Source organism: Amblyomma maculatum, chromosome 6 (genome assembly GCF_055883805.1).
Source record: "Amblyomma maculatum isolate TAMU_Amacu chromosome 6, ASM5588380v1, whole genome shotgun sequence".
In the NCBI taxonomy this organism is placed as follows: domain Eukaryota; kingdom Metazoa; phylum Arthropoda; class Arachnida; order Ixodida; family Ixodidae; genus Amblyomma; species Amblyomma maculatum.
Window position 1 is genome coordinate 38,684,242 of NC_139349.1, and position 19,735 is coordinate 38,703,976.

The 19,735-nt window shown below is 45.7% G+C and overlaps 1 protein-coding gene across 1 annotated transcript in view; it reads left to right on the top strand.

Moving 5' to 3' along the window:
* The first annotated feature begins 6,357 nt into the window (after positions 1-6,357).
* The window catches only part of LOC146185575 (atrial natriuretic peptide receptor 1-like), a 100,812-nt gene continuing 87,434 nt past the window's right edge, over positions 6,358-19,735 (top strand). Inside the window, exon 1 of the mRNA XM_084605557.1 lies at positions 6,358-6,961. Within this exon, the coding sequence (XP_084461683.1) occupies positions 6,376-6,961 (586 nt within the window). The 5' untranslated portion in view covers positions 6,358-6,375. The remainder of the gene's footprint in view (positions 6,962-19,735) is intronic.

Below are 19,735 nucleotides of genomic sequence, written 5' to 3' on the forward strand. Positions count from 1 at the left end.
GCAGACATGATAGACATGGAGCGCGGCAGAGGAGCTAAAGTCCGGCTTGGATTTAAACAATGCTTTCGATAATGTGACGCACGATGCTATCTTAAGCAGTCTCTTGGACGTGAACCTAGCAGAAATAACTTTCGATCACATGAAGTCGTTTCTCAGTAACAGAACGGCAGATAGCAGCGGGAGAGATTATTTCAGACTCTATCTCATTCAGAGGTAAACGACAGTCTCATTGCTCAGTCCTGTCACCCTTTCTTCTTTGCCTCTTACAGATCAAAATTCTTTTTAAATTAGCAGCTTTTCCGGGGCGCTAACACAACTTCTACACTGGTGATATCGCGTTATGGACCACCACTGGCAGTGATGGGGAGATAGAGGTCCTCCAACAAGATGCAGAAATAATGAAGACCCGGAGAGTGAAGCAGGGCTGACCTTCTCGCCCTCCAAGTCCGAATTATTCGTAATCAGAGACAAACCAAAAGGCCCTAGAGGCAATAGTTACAGACCGCCGTCTTCCCTTAACATCTGAATGGAAGGGCTCCCTGTAAATGACGTTCAAACTATAAGAATCCTGGGACTCTTCCTTCAGTCGATCAGAAAGAACAAGGAAACAATAGAAAGGCTCAATACAACCGTCACTATGACGATAAGGCTAACTAGACGAATTGCGAACAAAAGTATGGGAGGGGAGGAGAAAGAACGCTGAAAAACAGTGCAAGCATTAGTACTAAGCAGGCTTGTCTACACACTTCCGTACCTAAAATTAGACAGCACTGAAAAAGCCAACGTAGAGGCTATAATTAGACAAGCACACAAGATAGCATTACGGCTACCGAACTGTACCTCCACCGAAAGATTCCTGGACCTGGGAGTGCAGCACAACATCTTAGATGAGCTTAAGGAGGCACACTTAACAATGCAACAAGGCCGGCTTTTCCGCACCAAAACAAGAAAGACCATACTTGATCGTTTAGGACTAGCCATCCAGCTGCCACCACAAGATACCAAGACACAGATACCTATACACATCACTAAGACATAACAGTCACACCAATACCTAAGAGTATTCATCCTGCTCACCACGGGTGGAGAAGGAGAGCTAGGGCAAACGCTCTACCTAGTGTATACAAGCAAGATCAACACGCGGTATCTGTAGATGCCGCAGAATATTCACAGAAACAAGCATTCCCCTCCCACTAGAGGCGGCGTACACGCAAGGCAAACTAATAGTCTTCGGCACTATCAAAACGGGATCCTCGAAAACGGCACAAAAGGTGACAGTCACCCTTGCTACCATTAACACCAAAGCGACTACTATACTTAGCGACTCTAAATTCACCATAAGCAGTTATGCGAGGGCCCGAATTTTTCAGGCATTATTGAACATATTGGGCCAAACCAAACGCTAAGACAGAATTATTGAATCGCTTAGGGTCCTGTCCCTCTCAGGGAACCCTGGCAAAGCAGTGGCACGCATCAAAGCCCGAGGATTCATCAGCTGAGCAAGGGACGCGGCAGTTACTGAGAGTTTCTCGATGGACGACCTAGCATCAGGTGACACCAGACACGATCCTTCATGACTTCTTATCTACCTCGGTGATTACGACCCGGAATGTACACTATGTGATGAAATAGCCTCTTATGATCACAAATTGTGAAATTGTGAAGAGGAGAGGCCTCGGGAATCTCTAATACAAGTTCCTACTCTCAAGAAATTGAAGGCCGTGTTGGTCAGCTCAGACCTCGGAGTTCAAACCCTAGTCATTGAATAGGCTACTCAGATCGCTGTCAACCTTGGACTGATAGCCAACTAGCACCGATAATCTGCATTCTGCTTTTTCTGGTGACATAAATGTTTTGCAATCCAAAATGCGTAACGGCGAGCAATTTTCGGTCATAAATTCCGACGTGAAAGTTGCACCTAAGTTCAGTCATGTGCGCGAGAAAAACGTTAAGGCGATAAATCGCTCGCATTGAGATTCCGGTCGGAATTGGCATACTCACGTTCTAGATTATTTTTCTGCGATATACACGATGACGTGTATTGATGCATATTGTCGTTCACAAATTAACAGTAACTACTAAAAAAGGAGTTCCCTCACGCTCCGCTAACTCTAGTGCCAATTCTGTCATACATATCTTGATTTCATCTTGATTAAATAGAACCCAATTTATCTCTTACACAGAAGAAACATCAATCATGGCTTCTCTGATTGACTTCTCTAATTGACTTTTCTAATTGATTTTAAACCTTCCCGCAATATTTTGATACTTGCGATCTGTAGCTGTATTAAATGCAGTAATATTTGTTTGTACAAAATCATTTTTGTGGTATTCCACGCCCTTAAAATAAAATTACCCCCCCCCCCCCCCCCATATATTAGGCACATTTTGTTATATTCCTACAGTGGTCGTAGACTCCAACTTCAGGTTAAATAATTTTGCCTCTGCTCTTAAAGGGCCACTGTCCACCCTCCATTCGAAAATATTTTCTTCCCCCATGACTGTGTGGCTTGCCCTAAGAACACAAAGCCAAAAAAAATGTTTTTGAAAAACGCAGTTACAGCCACCGCAATCAGTCGATTCAGTCGTGTTTTTCTCCTCCCTGTTTCCTCGCAAAGGTTTTTCACTCTCCTGTCCGGTCGTCTAGCCTCCACAAGCCAAATTCCCCTTCCTCGTCCGCTTTTGGTGGGAGGTGGGGCGTGACATTCTGCGTGCGCGAAAACAAAACGGGCGAGGGAGCGCACGCCGATGCATTTGCATTCAGTCCGGCCGTGGCGAGGAAAAAGCGCGCAGCGAGCGGCGCACAAAATTAGTCGTGTTCGCCCATCAGTCAGCAAAACCGACCAATGGATGTCGTCACTACTCCGACGTCAGCCTATCGGCTCGTAGAGAACGGGGAAGCTGGTTTCCCGAAGGGGAGGATGAGAAAGCTTTGATTTGTATTTTGTAGTTTTTGTAAAGATTTGTAGTTTTCATTCATACATACATACATACATACATACATACATACATACATACATACATACATACATACATACATACATACATACATACATACATACATACATACATACATACATACATACATACATACATACATACATACATACATACATACATACATACATACATACATACATACATACATACATACATACATACATACATACATACATACATACATACATACATACATACATACATACATACATACATACATACATACATACATACATACATACATACATACATGTAATGGCACGTGTGCCATTATGGTCGACCATGCAGGCCATTCTTAGGGGAAATTGAGGAAAGGGGCAGCAAGCTGTTAGACGCGCGTAGCCCCCACCGCGGCTCTCATTCACTGATGTGGCCGCTGGGATATTAGGGCGAACAATCAGTAGTTAAAATTCGCAGAAAAAAAAATGGCTGTGGTTTAGCTTCGGTTAAACCTGTAGTGTGAATGATAGCTGAAGCATGGTTACACGTCCAATGGATGCAAGTTGCCTCAGTTGTTCTTCTTTGGTCATTGTTTATGTCGGTGTTGATGCGTAATCGGCGGCGGCGGCGACGGTCATTTGTGCTGCCCGTCGCTCACGCCTTGCAACGTTGTCGTGACGGCGTTTCGCAAGATTCTCATCGCGATGTTCCGGCGTTTCCGCTGCTTTTTTGGTTTCAGCCCCTTCTCTTCTCCGCAAACTCAGCTCGCAACACACTGTCCTCCGGACCGTCAGATGCAACCATCCGACGATCGTAATGAGCACGGCTACTCAGGTGCTCTTTCTCCGAGTCCATGGCGCGGCTCCGACTGAGGCGCGCGGCCCGCCTTTATATGTACTCAGTATTCAGGTCAGCGATCATGTATCTTGCCACGCGGTTACTCAAGCATGAAGCGACTTCCCACGTCAGTCGATCTTTGACGTTGACTTTGACTTTGACCTTTGATGGGAACATAGCTACTCAAATTGGTCGTGCCTTAGGTTCCAACTTGACCTCGGAGCTGTTTGAAGGTCATCGGAAGCCCACGGCGACCTTGGCTTTATACATCGCCTAGTAAAACTGCCGCTTCAAAATAAAAATGGAACAGTGAGGGTACTGTGAATGAAAGACAGAAAGGTGAAAGCGCATAGCACTCGCCCGTTCACAGTGCAGCATGACGAGTGGGCGTGTTCGAATGGGGGAGAAGACATCCGCGGCAATATTTTGTGACAATTCTTTATCAGGGTCTACCGTTGAGCCACTACGATCTCATAGTCACGCCTCTGACGTCGGAGCCAGTAAAGTATATTCTATGCAGAAAATCAAACGTGCTGTAGCAGGCGACTGCAGCCAGTCCTAAGATTGGTTGGTTTATTAGGCTTACCGTTCCAAAGCGACTCAGGTTCTGAGACACGCTGTACTGAAGGGCTCCGCAAATGTCGACCTCCTGAGGTTATATAACATGCACTCACATCGCGCAGCACACGGACGCCTTGCGTTTTCGTCTCCATCGACATGAAGCCGCCGCGGCCCGGTTTCGAAGAATTTGGAGCGGTGTCCTCGGTCAGAGCATTTTTTTAAAGTGCTGCCTGTCTCTCTCGTTGTGCGACGGCTTCCCGGCCTTCCAAACGTGAGATGGGACGCATATGCTGAATATGATAATTTTTTGTTTTAATAAGCTATAATTCTTTTATTTTCTGCTGCATTTCTGTAATCAATGTATTTAAAAGGAACAGGCTGGCAAACCGGTACCTGACTGGGCGCAATACGTGCATGTTGCAAAAGAAAGACAAGGGAAAAATACAGGTCAATATAACTGTGCCATATGGCGCTCTAAACAACAACAAATTGCAAGGCATACATATCCAAAGATTCAGTACAAATTCTGGGGAAGAGCTTGTGAGCATAATATTTTTTATCACATAATCTTTAATTGTACTTGAAATATGTATTCATATTACTACCACAGCTTAGTTTAGTCTGTAGTTAATTATTTTCAGAAATTAAACTCAAACTTTTTATATAGCAGCATTAATTACTCCTTATGAGCGTAGGACAAGCTCTAGGAGCAAACTTTTCAGACGAATCGGAAGCTTAACAATTTCTATCAATATTTAGATAACAGTATTTTACGTTTCTGCTTTACCGTCACCTCAGGATAATAAATAAAACATGACATTGGTGTTTGGTGGAAAATACTAAATACTCGTTGTGAGCGCACAAAAAAAAAATCGAATAAATATGTTCCTACCTAGCTAGAGTCTGGACCTTTTATGACTATCTTTATTTAAGGATTTTGAATAATTAGATGAGGCGTCACAATTATATTCAGAAATGCGGCTAAATCGTTGTTCACACGAGTTTCACCTAACCGGTAAGAGCAGATGCAAGACTTTAAAGGGGTACTTTTTCTAGCCATCCGGAGCTTAAACCTTCCCAAAGATATGAGCATGTCTATATCTTAGAATATCCCAAAGAGGTCTGACAGTTGAAAGGGCACCCAGAAAGGTCGACATTATGAGGTGCAAAATTTTTGAAAATTAGCGGACCTTTTTTCTTTTCATCATGACAGAATATCCTAAGATGGTTTTTTTTTTTTTTTTTTTTTATGGCGCTGCTATCATAATAGAAGATAAAACAAATTTCATAATGCTGAAAGCAAGCTTCCTACACGGCAAACGATTTCTTTGTGAGAAGGCTGATTAAGGTTTCAGTATTCACAGCGCTCGCATGCTGCATGTTTCGCTTCTTTTGTTGAACGTTGGTGCCATGCTCATTCGCAAAGGAAAGAGGCACAGTCTTGTCGCCAATTTATCTTACTCTGCAACCGATACCGGCAAGATAATCCACTAAACGGCGAGCGGACCCAATGGAGTGACCGCTAACGGCAGTACTTTTCAAAAATCGCTCACGAAGGAAAGGTCGTTCGTTTCGCCTTGCAATGAGCTCTTTCAGAGGACGGGACACACCGAGAAACTATAGCAAGCAAAGAATCCGGCCGGCGCCGAAGAAGCGGTGCAAATCCGCAGTCCCCCGCTCCATCTGGGCGTTGCTTCGGGCGGCGCCTCGGTCGCCCGCATCCCGAGAGCAACACGGCACTCTTGGGTCCCGTTCAGTCGCAGCCGCCGCACCTCGGCAGCTGCAAGCAGTGCCCCTCTCCACCTAGCCGTCCCACCCGCTCGCGGTAGCGGCGTCTTCCAGTCGGCGTGCTTCTTCAACTGGGACGGCGTGCGCGTGCCTCGTTCCCTCATGGATCCCATCCAAGCTTCGTCTCACCGCTCCGCAGTGGGCTGCCGCAACCTGCCTCGGTCACGTTGCTGCTTCTGCACTCTCTTCTTAGCCGCGCTGTTCCTGCTGCCCAAAGCTGGTGCCCTGGAGTATATCGTCGGAGTCATCATGGTGTCGCGGTCTGAGGAGAACCGTTTCGACATCCAGCGGATCGGTCCAGCCATCGATATTGCGGCCGAAGAGACCTGTCGCAAAGACTACGAGACGCGGTTGCGGCTGACGCCCGCCTACTACCCCCATCGGTGTTCGGCCCGCTATGCGATCGGCAGAGCCACGGACCTTGTCCAGCGTGAGCCGCACGTCACCGCATTTGTAGGGCCATCTTGCAGCAGCGACCTGAACATCGTGGAGAGCTACGCCGGCTACCGCCACATTCCCATCGTTACTGGCCTCGGGGACAGCTTCGAGCGCACGCCCAACCAGTCGTCGACGTTGATACGGACCTCGTACGTTCTCAGGGACAAGGCCCGGGCGATACTGGCTTTCCTGGGCCACTTTCAGTGGCGCAAGTTCGGCATCGTGTACCGCGACCGGAACGTCTACTACGAGTCTCTCTTCAACGAGCTGAGCGAACTGGCTGAGGGGCTCAACATGAGCATCACCTGCAAGCGGCACTTCTTACGCAATGAGAAGACCAAAGTGGTCATGTCGGACCTGCGCGCCATCATGGCTGACATCAAGGAATGCGCCAGGAGTGAGTCCACCTTTGCTTCTTTAATTTGACATTTTGATTTACGAAGCTGGGCCTCCATCCAGTTTGAAACCAAATAGGAGGTCATTCGGTCATTACGGATAAATATAACCTCTCTTTTTAAGCATCCTAACCGAAAGCGTGACTGGATGTAGCATCAAAACGGTAATAACAAGTGCATCGAAAATGGTTTTGTTATTTAGTTTCTTTCGACAGTTACGATTCAGTTCAGTTCAGGCGTTCAGTCGTGTCCGACTCTTCGTGACCCCATGGACCATGTCACGCCACGCTTTCCGGTCTCTCACTATCTTCTTAACATCACATAGCTTCATCTGCAATGCCTCGAGAATGCCATCTAACCATCGCGTTCGCTGCCTACCCCTTCTCCGGCGACCCTCAACCTTTCCCAACATCAAATCTTTCTCCAGCGACTCCTCTCTTCTCATCAGATGACCAAAGTAGCTGAGCTTTAACTTTAGAATTTGACCCTCCAATGAGCAGTCAGGGTTTATGGTCGACAATATCGACTGATTTGATCTTCTGGCAGTCCAAGGAACTCTTAAGAGTCTTCGCCAGCACCACAATTCAAACGCGTCAATTCTTCGGCGGTCAGCCTTTTTCACAGTCCAACTCTCGCATCCATACATCACAACTGGAAAGACCATAGCACGGGTTATACGGATCTTGGTTGGCAGACTAATGTCTCTGCTCTTTACTAGGCGGTCTAGGCTAACCATTTCTCTCTTTCCCAGAAGCAGGCGTCTCCTAATTTCATGGCTGCAGTCTCCTTCCGAGGTAATCTTGGCGCCCAAGAACAGAAAATCTGTCACAGCTTCCACTTCTTGTCCATTGATGCTCCAGGACTTGATAGGGCAAGACGCCATGATCTTCGTCTTTTTAATGTTCAGTTTAAGCCCAAACTTCTCACTCTCTCCTTGTACGCGCATCAGAAGTCTCTTGAGATCCAATTCACTTTCTGCCATTAAAGTGGTATCATCCGCATATCTAAGGTTGTTGATGCGTTTTCCAGCGATCTTCACTCCAGCTGAAGACTCGTCCAGACCGGCCTTCCTCATGATGCACTCTGCATATAGGTTAAATAGGCAGGGCGACAGTATGCAGCCTTGCCTCACCCCTTTCTCAATCGGAAACCAATCAGTAAGACCATGCCCAGTTCTGACTGTGGCCTCTTGCCCTTCATAAAGGTTCCTGAGGAGACAGATGAGGTGAATTGGAACTCCCATCTCTTGGAGAGCTTGCCACAATCTGCTGTGATCTACGCAGTCAAACGCTTTCGCATAATCAATAAAGCAGAAGCAAATGGGTTTCTGGAACTCTCTTGCTTTTTCCATGATCCAGCGAAGGTTGGCAATTTGGTCTCTAGTTCCTCTGCCCTTGCGAAACCCAGCTTGCACGTCCGGAAGCTCCCGATCCACATACTGCTGCAGCCTACCTTGCAGGATTTTTAACATCACCTTGCTAGCATGCGAAATAAGCGCGATCGTGCGGTAGTTGGAACAATCTTTGGCACTGCCTTTCTTTGGAATGGGGATGTAAACTGACCTCCTCCAATCCTGTGGCCACTGCAGGGTTGTCCAAATCTTTTGACATAATGTATGCAGTGTGTTAACAGCGTCGTGGTTGAGGTTTTGAAGCAACTCAGCTGGAATACCATCAATTCCGCTAGCTTTGTTCTTAGCAAGGCTGGCTAAGGCCCATTCAACTTCACTCTTCAGGATGCCCTGCTCGAGATCAGTAATCACAACCGTCCTATGTTGGGTTTGCACATCCGGGTCCTTCTTGTACAGTTCTTCTGTGTATTCCTGCCACCTCTTCTCTATCTCTGAGGCTTCAGTGAGGTCCTTGCCTCGTTTGTCCTTTATCACGCCCAGCTTAGCACAGAAGCTTCCTTTGATATCTTTGATTGTCTTATACAGAGCTCTTGTGTTCCTTAATTGGCTGTTGTCCTCAACTGCTTGACACTGTACGTTCAAGAAGGCATTCTTATCTCTCCTTGCTATTTTCTGAAAATCCGCATTGAGAACCTTGTATCTTTCTCTTTCCCCCATACCTTTTGCCATTCTCCTTTCCTCAGCTATTTGCAAAGCCTCTTCAGATAACCAGTTTGCTTTTTTGCATTTCTTTTGCTTTGGAACTACCTTAGTAGCAACTTGTTGTATTATATCACGAACATCAGTCCACATCTCTTCGGGCTCTTTGTCTTCTAGATCTAATTCTTGAAATCGATTGCTCACTTCCACAGCATATTCTAATGGAATCTGATCCAGATCATACCTGAAAGGCCTTCTAGTTTTCTGCGTTTTCCTCAATCGAAGCTTAATTTTGGCAACAAGAAGCTGATGATCGGTGCCACAATCGGCCCCAGGCCTTGTTTTTACTGCTTGTATAGCGCTTCTCCATCTCTGCCGGCAAATAATATAATCGATCTGATTCCTGTACAGACCGTCCGGTGAAATCCATGTGTACAGGCGCCTCTTGTGCTGTTGAAAATGAGTATTCGCTATGGTCAGGTTGTTTTCTTGACAGAACTCTACTAGCCTCTGCCCAGCTTCATTTGGCTCACCAAGACCGAACTTGCCTGTAATTCCGGATATTTCTTCACTCCCGACCTTAGCATTCCAGTCTCCTATGAGAAAAACGACGTCTGATGATGGGGTGCGGTCTAAAAGGCATTGTAGGTCCGCATAAAATCTCTCAACGTCAGCTTCTTCAGCAGCAGTGGTCGGTGCATAGACTTGGATAACTGTTATGTTGAAAGGGTGACCTTGGATCCGAAGTGAAATCATTCGGTCGTTTTTGGGGTTGTACCCTAGCACTGCTTTGCCCATTCTTCTGTTTACTATGAGAGCGACCCCATTCCTTCTCTTGGATTCGTGCCCACAATAAAGGACATAATGGTCGCCGGAGTTAAATTCTCCCATTCCGGTCCACTTGAGCTCGCTGATACCCAAGATATCAATGTTCAATCTGTCCATTTCTCGCTTGACGATATCCAGTTTACCTTGCGTCATAGATCTTACATTCCATGTTGCTATGTGATATATCTCCTTGCAACATCGGACTTTCCGGTCGCTTCCCGACACATCCACAACTGAGCGTCCTTTTGGCTTTAGCCCAGCCGCTTCATTCGTCCTGGAGCTACTAGGAATCGCCCTTTGTTCATCCCCAGTAACATGTGGGACGCCTTCCAACCTGGGGGGCTCATTTTCCGGCGCCATATCGATAATGGTATTGTGACTGGCCATAGGGTTTTCTTGGCAGGAAATACTGGAGTGGGTTGCCATTACCTTCTCCAGTGAATCACATTTTGTCAGAACTCTCTGCCGTGACCTGTCTATCTTGGGTGGCCCTACACAGCAGAGCTCACGACTTCATCGAGTTTCGCAAGCCCCTCCGCCACGACAAGGCAGTGATCCATGAAGGGGGACAGTTACGATAGTTGTTCCCAATTTCTTGAACTGATTTTTTTTTCGGGCTAACATCAAGACGATTAACTTCCAAGTAAACTTTCTGACAAGCTTCTTCATCCCACGGTAACAGTTTGGTTGTCTCTCAATTTTTGGCGTATGCAAACAATCCTGAAACGGCAACAAAGTTTCATTCTCAGCGTCCGCCTGTCGGTAGGAGATTTTCGTGAAAGACAAGTGGTTTCCCGGTATGCAGAAAAGAACCATTTTCCTTGCTGTTCGTGGTATATAGATGTTCGGCTGCGCTGACTTGCTAAGACTATGATACTTTTCCTATAATCATTCTCTTTCGTTCAACGAACGGGACTGGTCAGTCGACCAAGAACGATGTCTCAGTCAACCGGATCCAAACCCTGCTTATGGCTCATAATGGTCTTACATGCATATGCATCATAAAACGCAACGCAATACCACGTAACCCACATTCGGGAAAGCTTAAGGCTTAAAGGAGGATCGCAGCATATGTTCTTTTTTTTTTCCTACATTCTTTTTTCTCTAGCCTCTGCTTAAACGAGGTTTCGTATCTGAAAAATTGATTTGCAGGCGGTAGGTAGGAGTCAGTAATTTCATTACATCGGTGTCAAGGGTGACTTCAGTCACTGCTGTTAAACTCCGAGACCAACAACATCTTGATAACAGTTATTAGGGGGCCGGTGATCTATCCCTTTTTGGAAGGAAAGCTTCGGCGGTCCCGAAGGCGCTCAGGAAAGTGGACAAGATTGAACGGTTCTCAATCGCCGTAACAGCCTATGGCGTCGCTCGAAGGCGGTCATCGATTCCGAGCTCAGATGGAATTCCACACTGTATCCCCTTGTTATATGCCTCGCAATCGTGGCACCTGGCATTATTGCCGTTAGCATTCCTAGAAGTAAGGCCTGGTATAAATCGCTCAAATTGTTGCACTCTCCCTCGCAGCAACAGGAATCTTTAATGGCAAACAGTCAAGTTCACGCCCCGTATTTTTGTGCCCGAGCCGAGAAGCTCTTCGTGCAGTTTGTATGTCTAATATGCTTCAGACGGCATGCGCGCCCACTATTTTTCGAAGCCGATGGACTAAGAAGAGTCGCGCATGCATGCTTAGTTTTATAACTTACTAAAGCAAAGATGCTAAGAGACAGCGATTCAGACAGAGCTCTTACGTCTTTACACTCTCTGAGCTATACGTATTCGCACAAGCTTCCCAACATAAAACGTTAGCTTCAATTCTTCATGACGCACACCATCTTAGTACAGCTTCATCGAGGCACATAAATTAGAACGCACTAGCCACAAATTATACATACTGTTGCCGACATAGGACATGTGACAATTACTTTAGGCTAATCAGCTGATGAGGAGGGTTGAACTCGCAAATAATCGCGTCTGCGTACTGGGTGAAAAAAAGACGATTTGTCGCAAGAAGTCAGCATTTCGCATAATATACTGCGCAAAATCATTATTCTTCAAATGACTACTTGAATGAGATAGTAGAAAAATGGTGGCTTGATGCGCATCTCTTTGTGTGCCCGCCAAATAAATTTTCACTGAAATGTTTGAGGGTGTGACGTGTTGATTAAGTAGGCTTTAGGGAGTCAACACGTCCCGCTATATATATCTGACCCTGTGAAGCCCCAGACTTGTGTGGCCTTCAGTAAAGGTCACAACAAACGCAAACCACGCCCATACGGCGAGGTGCTCTCCAGTCTAAGTTGCCTTTCAAGAGAGAACGTTGTTGGGCGAGTCGGTCGTACATACTTAAACAAAGGAATTGTGCTAAAAAATACACAGATGAGAAGAGGACATGGACGGGCGCAAACTCGCAACTGATTTTATAAAATCAGTCGCGAGTTTGCGCCCGTCCATGTCCTTTTCTCGTCCGTGTCTTTTTTAGCGCAATTCTTTTTTTTTTAAGTATGTTGCCTTTACTGCGGCCGGTTTATGCATCCAATGTATCAACACCTACTGCTTTGATTGCGAAGACGTGTAGTAGGATAGTTATTAGGCTAGGTAGTAGTGAGTCATATTTAATAGAAAGAACACAACGTAAAAGGACGACGGACACAAGACAGCTCTCGTCTGTGTGCAGTAGATCTTTTGCGCTGTGTTCTACAAAGTATTAATTCAAAGAAGTGGCCATCCTGGCTGAAATCAAGCTACGGCGAATACACATTGCGCATTGCTATAAAACATCATTTCTCGACGAAACATGGAGCCCAAGCTTACAAGCGTAATATGACACTGTGGAATGCTGCCTTTTTGGATTCATGGACTGCACCATCTGTTTAGGGCACTATGATATGCATTCCATTTGGTAGCCTCTATTAATTAATATCTGTATTCTCTCCACTTGTACCTTTACCCTGTTATGAAAGGTTTTTTTATTTTTTCTGAAAAGCTTGTTTGCTGAGCTTTCTTTTTTTACTGTGTGGTAGGCGCTTGCTGCAATAGCCGTTGTTTACAGGCTTCTAAACGCCACTGCTTTTGTCACCGATCTACTTCACCAGCATCAACCCTCTCTTTTTGCACATTCCTGAAATGCATTTCTGATAAGACGAGGAATGAGCGATACACGAAGGTGGATGCTCCTGCGCCCCAAGCTACACTTCCGCCGTATCGCTGATCGCCTGTGGCTTTAGTTAAGCCGTACCTCACTACACAGTTTGTCATAGCCTGCTTTAACCACGTCTAAAGCTTTTTCTGCGCGATCCCGGCTACATAGAGCGGCCCGGCCCTTGACGCCAAAACACGTTTTCGCGTGCTAGCCCAACGCATATCCGTGAGAGAAAGAACAGGAGCGTGCGCTGTGGTTAGGCTGCTCGGCTCTTTATTCTCATTACACACGCACACCACGCGTGCGATATATTCAGAGCCGGTTGCACGAACGAGAAGTGCTGCTTTGTCCTAGTGGGAAAAAATGCAAAAGGAAGGCAGACGTTGAAAAGAAAAAATAGATATTATCGGCAGCGAACAAATATTTCAAAGTATATTTCTTTGAATATCGACGCATGCGAGAAGAAAAATTACAAGGAAGAAACCAGCGTTTACTGTAAAAAAAAAAAAAAAAAAAAAGATGAAATGGTGAAAACCCTCAAAATCTGCTCACAAATAGACGTTCTCAAGTAATGTGGGGTTTATACAGAACACTCAACAGACATCTGAGATGTTGGCCTACGATATATTGATGCATAATACAGGCAGTGCTTAAGCCTGCAGTAGCATAGTGAAAGGAAATTAATGCAGAAAATGTGGGCTAAAACTCTAGTATCGTGCGAAACCACCGTTGCACACGTCTTGCTTTTCTACCGCCTAGCTTTCTGTACTCGACTGGAATGGGACACACATCTGTCACTAATGCAACGTTTGCTTTGAAAAAGTTTCTGCGCTACAACAGCTCCATCCTGGTGTACTGATGTACTTGCCATTCCCTTGACAACGTGTTGTTATGCTGCTGTTATGCGGTTGATATGCATATCAATGTGTTGCTTTGCAGCTGTTTCACAAGCAAGGCAATGTTTCCCTCGGTGTTGTAACCTCCGAATCAGAGCTTACGCACTAAAAGAAGCAATCCTGATTATGTGCTTTTTGTTTTTTCTCCTTTCTTTGGGGAGCAGCGAAGAGACAGAAGAGGTTCCATCTCATTCCACGTTCGATAGCCCGCAGGGCCCGTAAGAGGATGTTGTATCCGAAGCGAGTTTCCGGATGTGCTGCTCGAGGCCGTCAGAGTTGTTTACCGAGTAAACATAGGCACTGCAAACAATAATTTGGAGGCCTACATGCTGGTCCTGGGTGGGTTGTTCCTGTCCTGCAGATACATTGGTCACTATTCCTCCTTGTCATCGTAGAGGTGTGTTCAGCATCCGATCGAAGGCCATACAGGTTTATAGCAGGTGTTGTGTTCCACAGTAGCAGAAACGTTGCATGGCTTCCCCCCCCCCCCCCCAAAAAAAAAAAAAAAAAAAAAAAGGTATGTACTTTTTAGAGCGCGCGCTGTCAATGTTACAAGTGGCATCTTCGATTCATGTAAGGCATTCTTTTATGGTGTCGGCCCCATTTAAAATAAGACTGTCTTGAGTTTCGTAGCTCATTTGGTAGCTATAGCGTAGCAGAGACCATGTGTTGCCTGACGAAATGCTCGAAATAAAAATTTCGCGAACGTCGCCGCGCACACGAGTGGAAGCCCTGCGTGAATACTTGGAGTTAGAAGCTTGTGAAGTGCAACGCTAGCGTTAAAGGCCAAAACGTGCTTCTTTAGACGCTAGCTGTGCCGCCGTGATGAGGCAGTAATGGCGCCAGGATAATGAAGAGTGTGTCCGCGAAGTATGAACAGCTGGAGGCGAGAACCTCGAAAATCATTATACTGCCCATTGCGCGTTTCAGCATCGGTCCCACGCCATTTTTCTTTTTAAATTTTAATGATCGATAAACGGAAATCAAAGAGGCTGCGAATTTCAGTGATGGCTCAATGCGTAACTGGGTATTCATTAGGGACTCCAGAATTCGGCCGTGGCGATAGAAACAAATTCAAGCTGTGGTTGTCGAAGAGCTGGATACCCGCCTGGCCCATCGCGGGGGCTGAATGGTTAAGGTTTTCGACTACTGACCGGGCGACCGAGGTTCGATGCCGGCTACGACAGCCACGTTTCGGTGAAGGCGAAACGTGTATTGTCCATGCACCGTGTAATGTCAGTGTACATTAATGGAACTCAGGTGGTAGAAAAACAGTATTCCCCTTCTACAATGTCCCTCGTAGCGTGAGTCGTCCTGGGACGATAAGTCCCATAAACTAAGAGTAAACCAAACCGCTGTCACCAACGCTTAGTTTCAAGCTGACAAAGAATTTTGATATTAGACACGAAGAGCAGCCACAACAATCTCGAACAGCGTAGAGGCATTTGTGCGAGGTTGTGGCCATTCGACATAAATCTGGACGCATTTTTTACCACAAACAAAGCGGTAAGCCATCTACGGGAGGCACTGAACATAAATACTAAGTAAACACTGCTAAGCTTTGGGGCAAGATACCATTTGGCAAGGAAATAGTTTGTTATACAAAGAGATTATGCTGTCACTGCCGGCGCTGAAAGTAAGCGCCTTGGGGAAAAACTCCGTGAGCGACGAAAGTCACGCACAACCACACGCACACACATGAAGACTAGGCGCAAAGGGCTATTTATAAATCTCCATTCAGGCCAGCGTATGTGGGAGACTGCTGTGCAAGACGTGGCGTCTCACGCGAGCGGAGTTTACCTACGCTCTAAAAACGTCATGCCTCCTTAGACGACAATGCGCGCGTGAGTACAAATAGTTGCCCGTCCTCTACGTTCGCTGAACCACCTAGATCGGTTTGAAGTATGTGGGAACAAGCTTCGAGGATTATTGACACCTACTGCGCCCTTCTGTGGCAGGCTCCATGATGCTTTAAAATCCTGCTCTCCTCGCCAAGTTTGGATCGCATTCGTTGTGTTCGTGGTGCGCCGCTATACTGGAGGATGGGCTGTCGCTTCAGAAAACCTCTGTGCTGGACTCGATATTGCTAACCAGGCGAGATGAAGCGTTCTGTATCAATATAATCTGGCTTACGAAAAGTGAATTAACAAATCGCAAGATGATTAACACTGCGTTATGCGATGAGTAGCTTTTGATGTACTCGTATGCTCATTTCTCTACGGTTAATAGTAACGCAAAAATTTTAAGACGTATTCATTTATGCCTACTTTTAAAGCACCTACTTTAGCTTTCCACCTATCTTTCTTCGAATGTCACTCCTCACCAATACGCATTTCCACGTACCTCACGTTTGGCATCGTAGAGATCGGCAGAAAGGGAATGCCACATCTCTACGTTCACGTATTACTTCCTTCCTTGCCCTTTACCCTAAACTATTTTCTATTATGGTAACGACTCTACGCTGCGCAATCCTCTGTTCTCGACATACTCTCTTGCACTCACGGTAACCATTCTTTTATTGCGCATTCCTTCCTTCTCTCTCTTTTCCCACCGTTACCACCCACTGTTACGCCGACCCCTATACTACAAAAACCGTAAACCTTGCAAAACAAAAAAACAAGCTTTGAACAGAGACAATACGCCGCACTGAATATTAACAGAGTACGTGCGGTTTAAATTCCCCAAGCTGGACATTAGCTATGACACACAGCTTTTTGGCGTTCTATTAATATTTAGACCCCCTGGGGTTCTTTAAAGTGCACTAAGACCGCATTTTGCACTGGCGTTCTTCCTTTTCCATTTCATGGGAATGCGGCTGCCATGGGGCGCGATACAGTCAAAGGGATTATTACCTTCTATCATGGAGAGGATCTATACTTTAATTTTAGATACAATATGGTACTAATTTAAGCGAAAGCATATACAGCTCTTCGGTCGAAGAAGCATCGACGACGCCGTACCCATAATCTAGAAAACAATTCGTCAAAAAAATAAACAAAATGTGACAGAACAATTCTTCGCGCACCATTCAGGGTGTTTTTATAACTTTTTTAATCCCATTTGGCATCTATACCTTAGTTAAATTGGGGGCTAGTTTGCAATTGAGATTCGGAACAGAGGCACATGAATCCCCAATTGTATGCGTTAACGTTAAGTGTAGTCGTTCACAGAGAAATGAGTCGGATACTGCGTTTTCGTTTGCCCAAAAGTACCAAACTAAATATATACATCTAGCACTTTGCCAAATGCTGTGCAAGTTTCTTAATGGCAGAAAGGCGAGGAATTAAAACATGTTAAAGAAGCTGTCGTGTGTGCTCTTAACGTGAAACTTCAGTGTGTGCCTCATTTTTCTTTGTGTTCTCATATTTCTTTTTTTAGACTAATTTCGAAATGCTAACTGATCACAACAAACCACCATGTTCTCCTGCAATAACATTCACCTTCGTCCGTTTGCACCCGGTTAAAAGCATATTTTAATATACTCTCATTGTTCCTCTACTTCGATAATTTTACTTGCGCAAATTATTGATGAATTCCATGAAGGTGTTGAGTGAAACTAAATGTAAGCAGACCACGTTAGGAAGACGGTAAGTGTGTTTCGGTACTAATAGTGCTACGTGAAGTTGGCAGCTTTTCGAGACAATCTGCCGCTGATGCCCTAAAGTCATAGCTATCTTATGACCTGGCCTAAACCCACGCCGTACGTTCCAAGTAAAAAAAAAAGAGCAATTTGCTGACTCTCTTTATACAGAGTTATGCGCTGTTTTGCAGAGACGACATGGTCCCGCCATTAGTGCCATGCGTCTTTGTGCACTGGATCCGCGCGGCTCTTGACAGCAGAAGCGGCGTTGTCTCGCCCAGGAGCCAGGTCTCCATCTTGCCCTGGCCTCGCTTGCTTTCGACAAATGAGCCTAATTCGACGTAATTCCGCAGCATTATACAGCGTCGCGACTTCTCTTACGTTATTACGTTGAGCAAGTAAAAGACTTGGCCTGTTTGTTCTTTTACAGTCGTGTCCCTGCGTTGGCATGCAAATGTCAGTTGAGTGCCTGCCATTAAGCATGCAAAGCCACGCATTGCTTCATTAGATCGCAAATTTGCCGGATGTGAAACTTGCCTGCGGGAATATAAGCAGGGAGAATTGCAAAGCGCAATTAAGCAAGAAACAAACAAGAGGACTTCAGCAAATGTAATTTAGGATAAAAGTCAGAATGGAGAGCACTTTTCAAAAAGAAACGTTCGAGAAAATCGGTAATACCGCAGAATGATCTTCTTCCGTGCCTCTCGAACAAGGTAGTTTTCCTGGCAAAGTTTCATTCGTAATATTTAAAAGCACTTGCAGTTAGGAGTATCGCAGAGGGCATTAAGAATAATTCGTTTTTCAATTTCTACATTGCGACATGTATTGCGCGCCAATTTCTGACGCTATAGAAATATTCGTGTCCAACAGAAAGCAATGAAGACGTACTTAGTAATGTGGCAAAGGATTTAGAATGAAAGAAAGACCGAAGCAGGTGGCCTTCCTGATAATTCGGAGCCCACTGTATTTTAAAGTGATTTCGAGCATTGCCATAACAAAATACAGGGCACTTCAAACTGGAACACCGATGTTCATTTACTTACTAACATGAGAGATAAGCAGCACCAAGTCATACAATGCTGCGCCCGTACTAACCACCCATTTCGACTGTTGCGTCCGATTCCATTTTAGCTTACTGTAGTTGCAACATCGCTGCAGCGTAACTTCCACGCACGCTATAATTAGCAAGCCAGTTTTAATTTATTTCTTTCAGGAACCGTTCTTTTTAATTTTCAGATTCTCCTGTAAATTACTCCCATTTTGAACTTTTCAATATTTTACAACTGTCGTCCCATGTAATTTCTCCCTGAAATAAGTACTTATATTGGTACTCTACTGAAGAATGTAATCGGCCCTCATTTGATCTACTAGAAGTGCATTCAATGACCCCCTCTTTACAAAACTGACGGTACAGGGCCAAACAAAAGCCACCTTACTTTATTTCACCTGGGCTCTGATATTTTCTTTTAAAACGTAAGCAACAAGGATGTTTTCTTAGTCTGGAATTTACAGTACAGGAGCTCCACGCGGGTTACCCAAGCGAGCCGTAACTGAGGGAACCAAATAATTTCTAACCACCTGCAGTTCCTTACTTCTTATCGACATCGCGCAGCACGCGAATATGTTTGCATTTCGCCTCCATCATAATGCGATCGCCTTGGCTGGGATCACCCCCACAAGCAGCAGTGTAACGCCGTTGCTACAAAACACCCGCTGTGAGAATCCTGCAGCTTACTTTTTTTTTTTCCTTTTTGCTGGCGGAAGCACGCACATCAACGTGCAAGTTTCGGTCACTAGAGAAGAAAAACGTAGCTGCTCATTAGTCAACACGGTTGTGCCGGCCCGCGTGTTCCTCCGTGAGAGAATAATTCCAACCCGATGGCCACACTCCACCCCGGCCGCAAATAGCGCCCGCCATCCCTTGGTTGCCGCGTCGTAAAGCGAAGCTGGCAAAGAGCCTACCCGGTGCCAGCGACACTCGTGGGCAGGCGGAGTGACATTGAAACGGTGCACTTATCGGTTTCAGAGTGGCCGCCCCTCGAAACCCTCAATTAACCCCGAACGGCTCCGTCTACCCTTTGTCTCCTTCTTGGAAGGACGTCCTTGTGCGTCACTATAAGCTGCCGTTGTTTTCGGCGTCCGAGCAGCAAGTCACGGCATTTGCGCTCGAGCAGCCCTCTAGTGGGCGCGTGTAATCCCGAACAGTAAGGAGAAAGCTTTGCTTTCTTCTGTTTTGCAGTCTGAACACAAAAACGCGAAGCCATGATAGGCTAAGCGAGGAAT